The sequence below is a fragment of the Schistocerca gregaria genome, chromosome X, assembly GCF_023897955.1.
Source record: "Schistocerca gregaria isolate iqSchGreg1 chromosome X, iqSchGreg1.2, whole genome shotgun sequence".
Taxonomy (NCBI): domain Eukaryota; kingdom Metazoa; phylum Arthropoda; class Insecta; order Orthoptera; family Acrididae; genus Schistocerca; species Schistocerca gregaria.
In genome coordinates this window covers 562,594,656-562,612,712 of record NC_064931.1, presented here as the reverse complement: position 1 = coordinate 562,612,712, position 18,057 = coordinate 562,594,656, and the positions used below count along the sequence as shown (strand labels likewise).

Here is an 18,057-nt window from a genome sequence, read left to right as displayed (position 1 = left end):
CCACATGTCGAAGATACTGAGTCACAGATAGTCGCAACAAAAAGGCTGTAGAACAAATTAGCTTTTGGCCAAAAAAGCCTCCATAGGAATTAGACGAGCGCACGCACGCACGCACGCACGCACGCACGCACGCACGGGGGCACGCACGCACGCACGCACGCACGCACACACACACACACACACACACACACACACACACACAGTCTCTGGCTGCTGAGGTCAGTCTGGCCACAGTAGCCACAGACTGCAGTCTCGTGTGTGCGCGCACACGCGCGCGAGTGGGGGGAGTGGGGTATAATTTCAATGAAGACCTCTTTGGCCAAAATTTAGCTTGTCTGGCAGTCTCTTTGTTGTGCTGATGTGCGACACAGCATCTCCAGTATGTGGTGAGTAGTAATCTATCCTTTTCATAATATTGTCATTATATCATCCTGCATTTTGCACTGCTTGTATTCAAACAGGTTGGTTGAAATAATGACTGACATGACTATTGTTTTAAATTTGCATGCTGAATTTTCCCATACACACCACATTCCTATGTTCAAATTCAGCAGCCTGAAGCCTTCTTGGTAGAAATTTGAAACTGCAGTGAGTGTATTTTCTGTGGTGTAATTGTAATAAGTGGTCTCAATGTTACAAGCACCACCTGCTATTAGGCTATATATGGTAGTGGTTCCTTACAATTTTAATATCACTATGCCATTCTTATACTGCTTTTAACACTTTGAAAGACATTTTTGTTCTGAGTTATTCCAATTTTTCTCACTTTCTAGGGTAAAATTCTAACAGGTTTGGAATGTTTTAGCTATAGTGACAGTGTAATTTGATTCCTTTGTTATGACTGATGTCATAAGCCTTACTTTCCTCAATGTCACCGACTGAAATTTTTTTTTTACTTTGTACTGCATTGAACTGCCAATGTCGACTGGGCGCTGATGGTGTTACAGAAAGGAGTAGAAAGTGGCAAGATACTCTGCACAGAGTCTAATAGATATGTTTCGCAGCTTCACCAAGTTCTTGCAATGTATTCCTTTTAATATATTGTCTTATACTGCACAGGGTGGGCAAAATAAAAAATTGCATTTAAGTGAGAGGAGAACACATGTTTAGTGATCAGCTGAATGTAACACAATATGGTGCTCACGATGAAATACCACGCATCATTATTGACTGTTATACAAAGTCAATTTGTGAAAACATTTATGGAACTGTTAGCATAATAGTTTCACTGGTTTTGGCAAAACCTGTGTCAAGTTCTGCAATGCAAAACTTAGTGGCAAAAAGGAAAAAGTAAAGTTTCTGAAGCTAATAAAAGCCAGAGATATCCAAAAGTTTTCTAACATCAGAAAACATTATTCAAAGTGAAGGAAAGCCTGGAACAAGTTAAATCGAGATTTCAACATTGTTCATCTGTGCAAGTAGGAATTTATAGATCATGTCAAATCATCATTCAAAGGGACCTGCATTTGTATCCTTAAAAATGTACTGTCGTGCATGAGTTAAGGCCCCCAGATGAACTTTGGCATGTTGAATTCTGCCAGTGGTTTCTGAGTGAAGTGGAATTGGGACTTTTGGACCTTCAGTTTTTCCATTTATTCTGATGGGACCAGGTTCACCCTGTCAGTGTATTGTGAACTTGCAGAACATGCACCAGTATACATAAGAAAATCCCATCAGTACTCTCAAGAGCCATAACAAAATCTCAAGATTGGTGTTGGGTACACAATGTCTGGTGTCAACATAAAAAAATAACTTTCACCAAACTGAATTCTAACGGGTATGTCCACAAACTGCTTAATCCACATGTGGAGGAAACGGACAATCAGCAGACACTGTAATCTCCTGGCCATTTTTATCTGATATCTCCCCCTGTGATTTTTACCTTTGGGGCAAACAAAGGTCAGATGGACCCAAATAATCCTCACACACTGGAAGGGCTATAGCAGAACACTGAAAAACTACTGCTGATATCCCTCAGGCAGGGCTGCTACAGGTGTCTTGAAGTTGGATAAATAAAGCACAGTGCTGCATTGGCATTCCAGGGAAGTATAGGGAAGGAAGGCGGTCATGCCCTTTTAAAGGAACCATCTCGACATTTGTTTGAAGCAATTTAGGGATATCATGGAGAACCTAAATCAAGATGGTCGGTTGCAGGTTTCAACCATCGTCCTCTTGAATGCGAGTCCAGTGTGCTAACCACTGTGCCACCTCACTCACTTTAGCTGTAAATATTTTGCAGGCCAACTTTATTTTCCCCCCGTCATGTATGTTTCACGTCACAGATCTGATGATGGTGTTCTCCCAAAATGCATCACGTGATTATAAATAACATTATTTTGTCAATTGAGGTGTTTTACAATTTACTGCCAATGTGGTTGCAGATCTTAGATGATTTTTGTCGAAAGTGAAAAGGACAGCCATAGTCACTAAATAAATGTTGATGGAATTTTAAAACCATTCCTTTCAGGAGTACACTACTTACACATTAAAAGTAAGGATGTTAAATATGTACTGTGTGGTTAGGTATGCAGTAATGTACACTACTGGCCATTAAAATTGCTACACCACGAAGATGATATGCTACAGACACGAAATTTAACCAACAGGAAGAAGATGCTGTGATATGCAAATGATTAGCTTTTCAGGGCATTCGCACAAGGTTGGCGCTGATGGCAACACCTGCAATATGCTGACATGAGGAAAGTTTCCAACCGATTTCTCATACACAAGCAGCAGTTGACCGGGGTTTCCTGGTGAAACATCGTCGTGATGCCTCGTGTAAGGGGGAGAAATGCGTACCATCACTTTTCCGACTTTGATAAAGGTCAGATTGTAGCCTATCGTGATTGCGGTTTTTCATATCACGACATTGCTGCTTGCGTTGGTCGAGATCCAATGACTGGTAGCAGAATATGGAATCGGTGGTTTCAGGAGGGTAATACGGAACACCGTGCTGGATCCCAACAGCCTCATATCACTAGCAGTCCAGATGACAGGCATCTTATCTGCATGGCTGTAAGGGATCATGCAGCCACGTCTAGATCCCTGAGTCAACAGATGGGGACATTTGCAAGACAACAACCATCTGCACAAACAGTTCGACGACATTTGCAGCAGCATGGACTATCAGCTTTGAGACCATGGCTGTGGTTACCCTTGATGCTGCGTCACAGGCAGGAGTGCCTGCAATGGTGTACTCAACGACGAACCTGGGTGCACGAATGGTAAAACTTTATTTTTTCGGATGAATCAAGGTTCTATTTACAGCATCATCATGATGGCCGCATCCACATTTGGCTACATCACGGTGAACGAACATTGGAAGTGTGTATTCATCATTGCCATGCTGGTGTATCACCCGGTGTGATGGTATGGGGTGCCATTGGTTACACGTCTCTGTCAACTCTTGTTCGCATTGACAGCACTTTGAACAGTGGACGCTACATTTCAGATGTGTTACGACCCGTAGCTTTACCCTTCATTCGATCCCTGCGAAACCATACATTTCAGCAGGATAATGCACAACTGCATGTTGCAGGTCCTGTATGGGCCTTTCTGGATACAGAAAATGTTCAAATGCTGCCCTGGCCAGCACATTCTCCAGATCTCTCACAAATTGAAAATGTCTGGTCAAAGGTGGCCAAGCAACTGGCTCGTCACAATGCGCCTGTCACTACTCTTGATGAACTGTGGAATCGTGTTGAAGCTGCATGGGCAGCTCTACCTGTACACGCCATCCAAGCTGTGTGACTCAATGCCCAGGCGTATCAAGGCCGTTATTACGGCCAGATGTGGTTGTTCTGGGTACTGTTTTCTCAGGATCTATGAACCCAAATTGCGTGAAAATGTAATCACATGTCAGTTCTAGTATAATATATTTGTCCATTGAATACCCATTTATCATCTGCCTTTCTTCTTGGAGTAGCAATTTTAGTGGCCAGTAGTGTAACTTGGCCTTAATTCCACATGAGCACTATTTCTGATGTACTAACATTGCCAGTAAGTGTGTCCGTATCAGTAGTGCAACACTGAGTAGCAACACAATTTAAAATAGTGTTAAGTATCGTTAAATTTAATGCCTGTTAAGTGTTTCCATTCCAATACAAATCAAAATGAATCTGTTATACAAATAAAATAACAAGACAGTAGGTCTGATGAATCACAATATGGTTATGATTAAGCTCTCAGAAACATGTTGAAGTCAAGTGCTTAGTTCACCACATAGCAGTAATTTTTGTTGTTGATAATACTAGGATTTTTACAAGTTTTGTTTAAAAGTGAACAGTGTACTCATGTGAAAATAATGTCCCTGATAACAAGAGGTGTCTCTTAAAAACTAATTTATTTGAATGCTACTGATAACTAAGGCATGTTTTCATATATTGCAAGAAAATACATTGTTGCAAGGAACAAGTATTACGTACCAATAGTTGGAATGGTAGTAACGATTTCACCAAGCTTTAACTTGTACAATATCGTTGTTTTTCCTGCGGCATCAAGTCCGACTGTAACACAATAATTAAACCAATGAGCTGAAATCGTCAGTCACATGTGACTATACAATATATCAGGTGAAATACAAGCAGATACACTTCTGTTTACAAGAAAATTTTTAATTAATAAACTGGCTGTGTGTCTGTATAACAATCACCTTTCACATATCATAGTCTGCTAATTACTTTTCTGTTCAGTGTTTCCTTTTCTGAAGAAGGCTTTGGTCGAAAGCTAAATGTGTACAAGTATTTTCGTTGTGCCTGTCTGCAATTCAATAGCAATCTATCTTCCGGTTCAGTTACTGTTTAAATGAGTCAAACCAAGATTTTGTTTGCACCATGAACACTTGTATTAAAAACTTGATGAGACTAAATATTTACAACTAACAGTATCTAAGTAGACTTTTGGGTACATTTGACTTTTTTTCTTCATAAGTGCTACAAACTTCTACATATTGTATCATACAATTATTCTAATCATTTCTCTTTCCAGTAAAAGGTAACTTTAACAACTGACAGCTGCCATTTTATTGGGACCTCGGTCTTCATATAAAAACAATTTCATTTTTCATTTGCCATGTTTAGCTGAAGCATTGGTCACTCTTGAAATCTAAAAATAAAGATGTGTAGAAAATGCTGAGGAAAGGCTCAGCCATTTAATCGAAACAGTTTCCTTCCTTGAGAAGTATTGCCAGCTTTCCTTTGTGAATCGTGAATGTGAAAAAGTTTCTGTATAGCCAAATGTAATAAGTAAATGTAGATTATACTACAATGAGAAAATGTACAGTTTGTGTGTGTGTATTGGTGTTGCGAATAGGAGTGAAACCTGCTGCTAGTACATGCAATATTACTCTCAATCTGCAAACATCACTAACAAAGGCTTACATGCTCATTACACAATGCAATATAAAGTGGTTACAATATGAAACAGGGCACTTGCGCACAATCCGGTAACAGGAATGATACCCTACCGTCTATCATTCCTATGCCAATCAAAGTCTAGAGGCAACCATTTTCTATCAACCATATCTGAATAGTCACTTTGGGATGATATGAATAAGTATTTTGCAATCTAAATCCAAGTGTGACGAATTCTTAAGCATGCAAAGATTATTCTATTGATCACTGACTCAAAGTAATTCACAGCAATAGAAACTGACTGACAACAAATTTCATATTTTCACGTGCAAAATTACTTTATCCTTTTGAACAAACTGCTTGAAAAAGCTACACACACTATCTTTAGCTGCATCAGTCACAAGCACAATCATCCATTTCCAACTCACTTGAACAGCCTTCCATACAATATTCTTTCAAAATGAGCCGTCATAATTGTTTCAGGAAAGAGCAAAGACCACGACAGAATATGGAGTGTGCATGTAACGAAATAATATTTTCTTGAAGGTTGTATCCAAATGATTTTACATATTCAAAAGATTATGGTTTCAATGAGTGCACATACACTGTCAACCATGTGTTTCACAGCATGCAGGAACATGTCGGCCTGAACAAATGCTGGAAGCATATGTCATACCAGCCTGCCACTTGAATTAAAAAGGAAGTTTAATGCCACACTAAATCAAGAGACATCTTTACAGATAGAATGTCACAGTAAATGGAGAGAGATCTTTATAAATAGACTAAATCAGTTGCAGAATGAAAGAATAAATCCCATGTAGCAATGTTTCTTGCATTCACTTTAAATGATTTTGAGAAAGCACTGACAATGTCCATCATGATGACCAAGAAGATGTCTAAAACTTACTCCTCTCAAGTACAATTGAAGTGGCTCAGTCGCTGCAATAAGTACCTCAATCAACATGTACATTTACTCTTTGCAAATCACTATGTTAGAGCACACTTCAAAGTAGAACATAAAAAATTACTCCTGTTCTTTTCACAGACAGACAGTGGGAAGAATGATTTCATTTGTGTTAAGTCCCTCTGTGAACTGTTATTAGTTTAATTTCATCTATGGGAATGATACGTGGAGAGCTAAAGAGTATTTGTAGATTCTACACTGAAATATGGTTCTCAGAATTTAGTACACCAATTCCCACAAGACATTTGCATTTGGTAGTTGAGGTTCCTAAATATTTGTTAGACTCTTCCACAAGGTAACAATGCATATTACCATTTCTTTCATAAGATTGGGATCTGTCGTTGGGGTAATCTGATATGGATGCCATAGATATTACCAGCTCTCCACTACAAGCCATTTTTTCAGTTAGCCAAAGTTTGTGGTACCACCTTTCAGATTTAACCTGTGAAGAAACTATATTGTGTGATAGCATGGTGCAATGTCTGAAATGGATCATCTTTGGAGGAGGAGCATTGGAGTAAGTAGTGGCGTACTCTGGTATGTGAGGTTTGTGTTTCTAAATTGTTTTTCTGAGCTATATACGTGAAGTAACATTTATGGTACCGGGTCTTAGAACTGTGTGGGTTTGTGGTACAATGAAACTCATTTGAGCACAAGTCTATATAGGACGGGCCCAGTTATGCTACTATAATCATTTACAATTGTGGCCATTTTGTGCCTATAATGTGACTATAACAGACTGTACTTGGAAAGTTTTTGTTGCTAGAAAGTGTTTGTGGTTAGGAATGGGTTACTTTGCTGCAGTGAATTGTAACAGAAATTCATCTAAAGGTTATCAGGTTATTCAGATTTCCTACAGACAAAGATTAGAGAGCTAAATGGTCACAGCCTGTAGGAGAGAGAAATGGAAACCAAGTTATGTGATGTAAGTAAATAACAAGTTAAATGAATTACAGCTGAGCTATCATGTATTTTCTACACAGTATATGTATGTTTTATGAGTTCTTCATGCTTCACTTGGAGGATTCACAATTTGAGCTGATAAGGGCTGATGGAAGAAGACTGTCCAAATGAAATCAAATTCCTTCCCAAATTCACAGAAATCTGTCTCTACCAAACAGAAATAGCCAAAATCAAGGCTAGTAACCAAAGCAAATGTTCAAAAAAGGTGAGATATACATCAATGTTTTCCAGTTTTCATGCATTCATGTTTCTGACAGAATGCAGCTGTTAATTATTATTTTGATTGTTGAACTCAGGCTATCAATGTACAATAAGTTATCATCATTTGTGTAGCCTGAACTAATGCTAGTTTATGAGGGTATGAAATTAGTAGTGAGCAAATTGTGCCTCCGAGTTAAATTTTACAACTGTGCAGTAGGCCTGCTGTAGTTTCCATTGATTCTTGGGACAGTAAGAGCATGTATTCTGTTGACAACATGGATCTGTAGAGTTTGCTACTTTGTAATGCAATCAGTGAAATATTTCACATAAAGAAGAAAATGAATGATAGCAATTGTCACACGTGACCAATCAATAGTGTTATTCAAGTACTGTAGCTGCAAGTGCAATTTTGTAATTATGAATGTTGTAAAAAGCAAACTTGGTTTCACAGCTGAGTTCATGCCAGTTGCTGAATTTTCACTGGTAAAATGAAGTAACTTCAACAGTAACAGCTGAGATCTACTGATACACAAATTGTTGAAGGCAACATATGTGTAATGCTGGTAAAATGACTACTGGAAAGGCTATTTCACGTCAAGTCTTTAACTGAACATTTTTAGCTGTGAAATAATGGAGTTTCATAATTATATTTTCAGCCACTGAAGTGTCTGAGGCGGAGACGAGATTTATATTGATTTCACTTTCATCATTAATTAAACCCACTAATGAGAAATGGGTTACAGTAATTATTGTCCATGTGTGTTTGGATTGTAGGCCTACATAAAATATTCTTTTTTTCTTCACAGACGAAGCAAATGAAAGGGAAGATAGCAGAAATGGAGAGCAAGCTTAAGACATTTTTGCACCCAGCCCAAATGAAGTACTTGGAAATATTTTCTGAATAAAATCCTTTTAAATGATCAAATGAAACAGATTTGCTCTAAACGTGAAATGCACTGTTGGTACAAAGTGTTGTGAATTTCTATGGAGCATCAATTACTCACTGCCATCAGCAAGACCACTGAGGAGGACTGAAGTCTGCAAGTTTGCACCTGGTATTCTGCATATTATTGAGTGGTCAGGTGAGAAGTTCCAATCTGAAGATGTGCAACGAAAACTGTGTGTAAATTCATTGAATGAAGTGTCCATGGGGTCTTTTGTTCAATACGACAAAGGTTTAAAAAGATGTATGGAATTTGTTATTGAAGAGTTACGCAGTCTATCAGAGCTGCAGCTTGCCAGCCGTGCTTTAGTTTTTGTGGTATAAGGTTTAACAGTGCAATGAAAGCAGGTTGTGGCAAATTTTTTAACTGGGAAACCTAAGGCTCACATAAACTTTGGAACACCCCGTGGAAAGCAATCAAATATTTGTATAATGAAGGTATAATAGTCAAGTGTTTTTAATGTGATACAGGTACTATCAATGTCAGCATGTGGAGAATTAATAATTCAACTCCCAACCAGGTGAATTGTAAAATTAAACACTGATGTCTGTCTACAGAGAATTTGTATTTTGCTGCTGGTGTACCCTACATTTTAAAGAATATTACAAATTGTCTGTTGTCATAAAACATAGTCTGAGACCACAGAAGAAGAAGAAGAAGGAAAAAAAAGCAAAAAAAAAAAAAAAAAAACCACTGAGTCACAGCACTGTTTCACTGAGAGATGTAGAAACTTTAGTCAGACTTCAGGGTTGGGGTGTACCTGTACTGGTTCCAAGTTTGTCAGCTACAGAGATTAATTTGAAATGACCGGAGTTCCAGTGGTTAGGAACTCCTCTAAATTTTGTAGTCCTGTCTTCCTCAGTTGCTTTTAATATTATGGTATATTGACAATTTTTACTTTTGGACCATCTAACATTGAAACTGTAAGTAGAATTTAAAATATTATTACATCATAAAATAACCATCAACCAGAACTGTTTATAACCTTTACATACATTGCCTCAAAATGTAAACTAAATAGTAAAAATATGTAAATATTCCAGGCCACTGAAGATGCCTTGCAGAGAATAAAGGCGGAACACATATGGTACGAAAATTTTGTTTCATTCAGTTGTTGGTAGATGGTCCAAAAGTAAAAATTATAAATATACCATAAAAGGCTAGACACTTGTTAAAGCATAATGTGGCTTCAACTTTACAAATGATGCATTAGCAGGACTTATTCCAAAATAGGTTCTAACAATTTCATTTATTAATAATGTTAATAAGTGGTATGAAATAATTGTAAGTAGAAATAACGTAAAATTTTTCTGTAGGAACAGGTAGACAAGACAGTACACTTGAGAGAGACACTGAATTGCAGCAGCAAGAAGCTGTGGAAACCAATATATGATGGACTTCAAATTTCTACTAGAACTGCTATGGAATTGTTTGAGGGTTTATATTCCAAGAGCTTAACTACCTGTTAACTAGTAAGCCTACTAGTTAGCAGATTGTGTAGAACATTTGTTTTCAAAAGTCCAGGAAACTAGTAATATTCATCTTACACCAGTAAAACTAAGACATGTAATCAGGATAGTAAGCATTGCACAGTATTTACATCTACCATATTCATAATCATATGAAGTGAATGATTTGAATAAATTAATTTACCTGATCATTTCTTTTTCTGTGATAACCAATACCATCTACAAAAGAGCTCATATTTTTTATAATTTAAACTGCACATAATTTGTTTGTAGTATTCAGGGTTGAGAAAAAACTGGATATTTTAAAAAGCACACAGTCGGTAATATTTTTGTATTATGATTTAACAGTTCAATTTAAATTTCTATGATTAATTTATTCAAAACACTAACCCATTCTTATGAATACTTTATTAGTGCCCCATTTCTTGTCCTGCCAGCACTGTATCCCTTGAGAAAATCTTCTCCACGTATGGCTTGTTCGGTCAAAATTAAGAAATAATTTGAGAGAGAAAAGACCCGCGAAACAGGCAAAGATCTCTAAATTTTTGCATTCCTCCAACAAGGAGTAAACTGTATTTTACAGTCATTATGAGTCTACATAAAGTTAGAGTGTTTTCTGGAAGTGTAAAGGTTATTTAACTGTGCTTCTTATATTGCAAAAAAGCTTAACATTTTGTATGCTGATTAAATTTGTATAACATAACATAGTTGGGTTTTTGGTGTCCAAACAGGTTTTTAAAAGACGCATGTTTTTTTTGGTTAAATTACAACAACTTTGGTAGCAGTTGCCTTCAAGAAACTGATTTGTTTCATCTGCTCCTTATGCTTGTGGGTGACAATTTTGGTCATAAATGTAGTTTTTCTGTAATTAATGTGGCAGTAATATCACAGCATAATATAGTACACTGGGACTCTGCTATTTCCAGATTTGAAACACAGCTCGCTGGAACATAAAGGAGACTGCTATCATGTCAGTATGTGTTTCCAGTAGACTTGTTTTGGCTAAAACAGACAAAAAGTTACTGCTTATATATGAACCAATGATTTTTGCAATCTCTCTAACAGTTGTGTTGGGAAAACTCATGTCTGCTGGAGGATTATGCAACACCGGCCAAAGTCAAGCCATCTACTTTTGATGGTACTTTTATTGTCCCTGTGTTTTCTGCAACAATTTCCTGGCACAAGAAACTTTGATCCTAGAGGTTAGCTACCTTTTCTCTGGGCTTCAACTGAAAGAACTGTATTCATGGTGACGTAAAAATATTTTCAAGAGATAAATGTATTTCCCATTCAAGCGTCAACTCCGTAAGCTTTTAGACTGGCATGAGTGCTGCTCAAGTAACTACTAATCTCCAGTCGTCTATGTTGTTTTGAACTGTGGATAATATTGTGCATTGTTAGACAACATATTACTTTGCCATAACTAATGGATTTTTATCTGACCAACTCTTAAAATTACAAATCTCAAACAGCAACAATTACAGCAGTTAAATTAGTCACCTCCAGGAGATGTAAGCCTGATACCACATTGTTATTTGGGATTGTCTGTAAATAAACATTGTGGGTAAAACTGAATTCATAAAACCTACTTCCAATTTTATTAAATACACCATACTCATGAACTCCCACCATTTATCAAAAATACTGAATTAACTGAAATTTTTCAATAAATGTTCCAGTACTGAGAGACCAGATAAGTTACAGCATCTTGTGCTGTCAACAGTATTACACGGCGAATTGCAGTTCCACTGCTATTCCCTAAAGGTGCAAACAAGTGTCGTTCTCTACTTGGAACTTTTGTAAAGTTATAATGTACAATTTTCCCTTAAAAGTGCACACTGAAACAAATATTTTCACCATTACTGGAAATTTCTGTATTGTCAACTTTTTTTTATTCCTTATCCCTCCATCACTTGAAATATTGATTTGGTTTGAAGCAGTGAAAGGTAAATTTACGACAAAGTATGCTATAGAGAATGTGGCCACATTGATTCTTGTTGCAATTTGTGTGCTGTTTGGGTAATGCTTCATACAGTAAATTGTGTGTCACACTGAAAGGAAAAAGGCCTTTTCATTAACGAAATTCTGCTTGCCCCAAAGGTATCTGGGGAACATAAAGTTGTATGTTTTGCTTAAAATAGTATGTAACCCTTCCCTGCCTTTCAATCATTTAACCACAAGTATAAAGGGGTGATGTGGATGGAACAGCCTGTCTACTGAGCTTTTCTGGCCAGTTTGTTTCACCTGCCAGCATATGAAATGGCACAAATTTGCAGCTGATGAGTTACTAGTGATTTTCATGTGATACATTACACAATTTCTGTTTGAAATGCTTATTGTTCAATCAGGATAGGGTAAAGATTAAGTTAAACACATGATTCTTTTTAATATCCTCAAAACTCATTGTTTGTAAATGATTCAAATACCTACATAGCTTTCGCTACACAAAGACAACACTAGTAGTATGCACAACGTATGTAACTGTTCATCCAGATGCTTCACTAGCAGATGTGGCAGTGCTGTATCAGATTTTATTGCCAAGAATTTACATTGCGCAGGTATGAACATTTCTGAAGGTGTACCATATTACTCAAACTAAATGAACAATCTGCCTTATGCATCAACATTTTATTTTGGAACTTACAAAGACAATTTCCAACTCAGAAGGTATGCAAATTAGCCTCAGAACAATAAACATTTCCAAAAGCAACTGTTCTCTTCTCTAACAACATTAATACTGCATCATTATCTCTAGCCACAAATGGAAGCTCCACAACGAACATTGGTGTCCAGAATTCCCCTGTATATGCCTTGGTATGAGTGATATAGATACTGTGAAATTTCCAATACCCATTTTTCTTTTTTTGTGTCTTTCTTTAGGTTACTTCATATTGTGGTTTCATTGATTGCCAACATTATTGTTTGGTTGATTTTTGCATTAGTATTTGTTTTGACTTATCTCCATTATTAAGATAGTCATATATTTAGTACCTCCACACCCAAAGCACCCTGCACTTGTCCCATTAGTTTCTTGTTATTTCTGTAATGAAATTTTGTTGCTGTATTTGTGTATGTTCACATGTGTAATGTGTGACATGGTCACCACATTGTACAAGCTTTAAATAGAGGTATCCACCGTCTTGATGATGTCATGGGTAAAACGTAACAAGAGGTACCAGGTACCATAATCTTCAGTATTCCCCATTTGTGTTTTATAAATGGGCTCTTTCACATAAAAATTATAGCTCTCCAGGATTCTGTCAACAAATCTGAGTCCATCATTTGCTTTACATGCAATTTAACCCCTCTCATTTCACATTTCCACAAATTGTTAATGCCACATATTTGTAAAGGTAACAGTTTCTAAATGTTAATCACGAATAGCTTAACCCTGATTATAACCATTTGTTATTTGCTGTTTGTCACATGGTGCTACAGTGTTAACACATTCGATGTCAAGGATCTCAAGACAAAGCATGCGGTGAACAGAGGGAGAACAAAGTTTTGGCCATTGTGACCAGCAGTAGTTAAATGGGCCGCCAGCAGAGCTCGATAATGAATTATACATGTACACAACACTATCCTGACACTGTGAACTTGACTGATACCTTGTTACAAAGCACTGGCAGGTGACATTCAGACTTTCTGATTGGTGGAATTAGGTTATGTGGCATTAAGTCTCAAATATCAAGTACTTTTAATCAATCTATATAAACAAAAATAATCAATTTTTGGAGATCTGATGTAACTGGACAGATAAAAAATCTATTCAAAAAGTGGCAGCAGGAGAAAAACATACAGAAATCTGGGAACTTTCTGAGCAGTTGTCTTTTATTCTGGAAGAAGGGCTGAAGGGGAAGGAAGAGGGGTGAAGGCAAAGGACTGGCTAGGTTTAGGAAATGTGGAGAGTTTGAAGAAGACTCCCAGGATCCCAGGTCAGGGAGATTTATTGCATGATGGGATGTTAAGTTTCCTCTGACCCGAGATTCTAGGCAGTTAAAAACAACTGTATTCTGACAATATCCAACTGTGTAATCAACAATATGAATAAAATGACATTTAGCAAAATTTGTTTTAATCATAATATTAAAGAAAAACATATGCAAACACGAGAGTTGGAACTTTAATAGTGGCAACTATTTATTTACAGCTTGAACAAAATAGATACATGTTTGAGAGTTTTACTGACCTTCAAGTAGTTCAAAGGGCTCTGAGCACTATGGGACATAACATCTGAGGTCATCAGTCCCCTAGAACTTAGAACTACTTAAACCTAACTGACCTAAGGACATCACACACATCCATGCCTGAGGCAGGACTCAAACCAGCAACCGTAGGGGTCGCGCAGTTCCAGACTGAAGCACCTAGAACCGCTCGGCCACACCCTTCAAGTAGTCACCAGCATTGTATATAACCATTTGCCAGCGATGTGGAAGTCGTAGGAGACTCTTAGCAGTGCCAGTTGTGTTGACAGTAGTCTATTGCCCGACAAATTTGTAGCAATTCTGAAGCAATGCCGTGAAGTGTTTCCTTCAGTTTAGAAATTGAGGGCTTACGTCAGGGGAGTGCAGTAGGTGGTATAGCACTTAAGCAGTCCCATCAGTCAAACAAATCAGTAACAGCTTGCACTGCACATGCATGAGTATCGTACTACAAAATGATGGTCAGGTCCTGCAGAAAGTGTAATCACTTCTGTCTCTATTCTGTTCAATTTTGGAATACAACCTATGACCTGCTTCGAGACACAAGTGATGACATTTTCTGCAAGATCTGACCATCATTTTGCCGGACAATGCTCATGCATGTACAATGTTTGACTGATGAGGCAGCTAAGTGCTATACCACCTACTCCACTCCCCTGACTAAGCAACTCTGTTTCTAAACTGAAGGAAACACTTCACGGCATTTGCTTCTGAACTGCTACAAATTCCTCGGGCAATAGATAGCGCCACTCAAACTGTCTACACAACTGGCACTGACAAGAGTATCCTATGACTTCCACATCGCTGGCAACTGGTTATATACAATGCTTGTGACTACTTTGAAGGCCAGTAAAACTTTAAAACATGTATCTATTTTGTAATAAATCACTAAACATAAAAACAACATATTAATGGGCCTAATGTATGAATGGTTAAGGACCAGATCTGCATCACCAGAAAGTCATTATCAAATGTGTACTTCAAAAGGACTTGCAAAATAAACATTAAGAAGCTGTATGGTGTATTTGACAGCCAATACATTGCTGTGACCTGTGTTCATCACCTCTGCATGGTAACATATGATCTACGTGGGCTAGTAAACATATGCCATAAATAACCAAAACACAGCAAGTTCTACGAAAACTTTTGTTTTGCCACCTGTGAGAAACAAATCTGTGCATCTGCAGCCTTGCCCAACAGCAGAGCACCGAACTCTTTAAGACTTAATGTGATACTTATGAATTAACACATGGAAAATGAAAAATTGTAACTGGAAGAAGGAAGGTCAAAGTATAGCACCATGTCAATGAGGTTGCAGAGACAGTGCCCAATCTCTGACGGGACACAGAGCAAGTCTGAAATCAGCCACAGCTTTTCCAAACTACTATCTCAACAGTCACATTAATGGATCTAGTTATCTCAGAGAAACTCTAGACATGGCAGACATTTAATCTCCAATCCACTAGAACGACAGTCCAGTATGCAAACCACTACACCACAAAATAGTCAATCAAATGTGACCCCAAATAAAGTGTTTCATTTCAGATGTATAAATAAGTCACATGACAACTTCAACCTGACACTGGTTTCTCCTCCATTACACCTTATAAATAAATGTCAAATATTTTACTGTTGAAATCAGTTCCTGCACAAATGACATTCTGAACAGGGTTAGAATGCTATGTTCTTTCCTACCCACCTGAGAAACAGCTCACTCCAGTTATAAGCTGACTACAGTTTAACGTGATGTTCAGATCCCAATGCTAAGTTTTTGCTCTCATCCCCCCACACACAAACAATTTAAGCCTATTTTAAGTGATAAGGTGACACCTTAACTGACAATAAAAGTCAAATAAACAGAGGTGTCATCACAAACAACTAAACTTTTAGTCCCGCACTTAACAGCCCACTGGTGGGGGGGGGGCAGCACACCAATTCATTAATGAGGATATACAGCAATTTTTAATAAAAATATAGCATATATGAGCACATGTTCTAGGTCACAGAGTATAATATTAATAGCAACCTCAGACTTTTCTCATGCGACACAGAATTAGGAGTCCAAGAGGAATATTCGAAACTTGTGGACAGGTTTAAGCAGTGACTTTATGTTATTGGCTTATTCGGGCAGAAAACCTGGATGTGGTGACAGACTGTCCTGTAGCTTGGCCTGTATGGAAAGAGTCACCACTAAAATGTTACAGTTGTGTCTGCAATTTACCATGTTCCTATGTCACTGATCAAAGGCCATGATCTACTGAATGTTCTTTATCCTACTTCTCTACATTTAAATACTGTCTGAAGAAAAGGTGCAAAAATATTCAATCAGATATTCGTACGGTTCTGAAGTGGTGCAGTGACTGGCAGCACAGTTTAAACACAAATCCGTTAACCCAAACTGTAACAATCTGTAGAGGTAAGAAACAGAACAATAATATAGTCTCAGGTGCCATAATGCAGCCAGTCTACAGAGGTGATTGATTGCAAAACATTCAATGCAACCCACCTTACAATACTGATGTGTGAGACCTGTATCACATGGGTTAGAACAGGCGATGCCAAATAGATACAAAGATGAGCTGCACAAATTCCCACACATTTTTTGACCCAAGGGAGAGAGTCACGAAGATGCTTGACTGGACAGGCATACGTTTGAATAGACAAACTATCCCATGAAAGCCTACTTAGAAAGTTCCTAGACTATCCCAAAGCTGAATTTCCAAGAAGATAGTTTGTACATGGCTAAATTACATTAATCAAATTTTGTTGTAGAAGCACGACTTAAATTTAAAATAGGCCTAATCAGTTTCATAATGTCAAACACACAACAACGTTTAGTGAGTAAAATGAACTTTCATTTCTAAACCGGCATTTACCACAACCTCATTCCTTGATCAGTATTCGAAGCATGTAAAAAAAGTTTTCTTGGATAACCATTGTCAAACACAATCATAACGAACCGCAAACTGACATCAGACGACTGAGGATGTGGTACAGCTACAAAATACCAAAGGAAAAAACAGTATAACACGAGTCACATGATATGGAACACGTAATCACAAATACCAAACGATACAAATTCAAACAGCCAAGCATTAACTCGCCGGGATTTCGGTGGATGCAAACTACGACGAACACTGGAAAGCACCTGAGTACTGCTGAAAACATTACCACCATACACACAGGAATCAAAGCAAATGCACTGGCAAGTCACGTATTACATTTCATGACAGTAATACAGAGGTTTTACTGTTACACACGTAAGATACGGCAAACGACCAAAAACTTCAATAGAGTGTCAGCATATCAAAATATGAAGATCCACTGTATCACAATGAGTGCGAATATACTTTTAAGATCACATTATCGCCTTACCCATCAAAATTCTCATCTGCTTCTTCCCAAAGAGTCTTGTCAAAACACTTGATATTGTCAGTCCCATGATTGTAATGATATTTTAAAATCGAACTCGTATTCCGTAAATACTGTTACACAGTACTTATTCTTTAACACTTGCGCAGCATTAAAGCCAAGAATTAACAAACACGTGCCACGTCAAGTTGAAACTACAAATCTGTTGTCGTTAACGTCATCGGCTTCAAAGAGCTTACACTGTTTGAGAAAAATTTGTTGCCCAACCCACAAGGTGCTGGCCGTCTCAAAGGCTATAAGTAAAAGATACAGCACAATAACTGAAACATTTCCAATGTGCAACTAAATTGGCGCTTCTTAAGTGGCGACAGAGAAACTACTTAGAGCCAGATTCCATTGTCATTGCTCGAGTGATACCACTTCTCGCCATTTCACTAAAATTTAATAACGTTTAAATTTTCTGACACCACGAGCCTTTGCAGCTATTAAGTGGCGTCGCTGTAAATTCTTACGCTTTCAGAATGCTTTTCCATTTCTTATGTTAGTATTCCAAACTAATGTAACGCAAGAGAAATAATATCAGATGGGTAA

At 37.6% G+C, this 18,057-nt stretch overlaps 1 protein-coding gene across 1 annotated transcript in view; it reads right to left on the bottom strand.

Annotated features, from left to right (window-relative positions):
- The window catches only part of LOC126298979 (ADP-ribosylation factor 2), a 40,298-nt gene extending 22,576 nt beyond the window's left edge, over positions 1–17,722 (bottom strand). The window contains exons 1-2 of the mRNA XM_049990602.1: positions 17,470–17,722; positions 4,425–4,505 (exon numbers count right to left, since the gene is read on the bottom strand). Of these exons, the coding sequence (XP_049846559.1) occupies positions 4,425–4,505; positions 17,470–17,536 (148 nt within the window). The 5' untranslated portion in view covers positions 17,537–17,722. The remainder of the gene's footprint in view (positions 1–4,424; positions 4,506–17,469) is intronic.
- Positions 17,723–18,057: the final 335 nt, after the last annotated feature.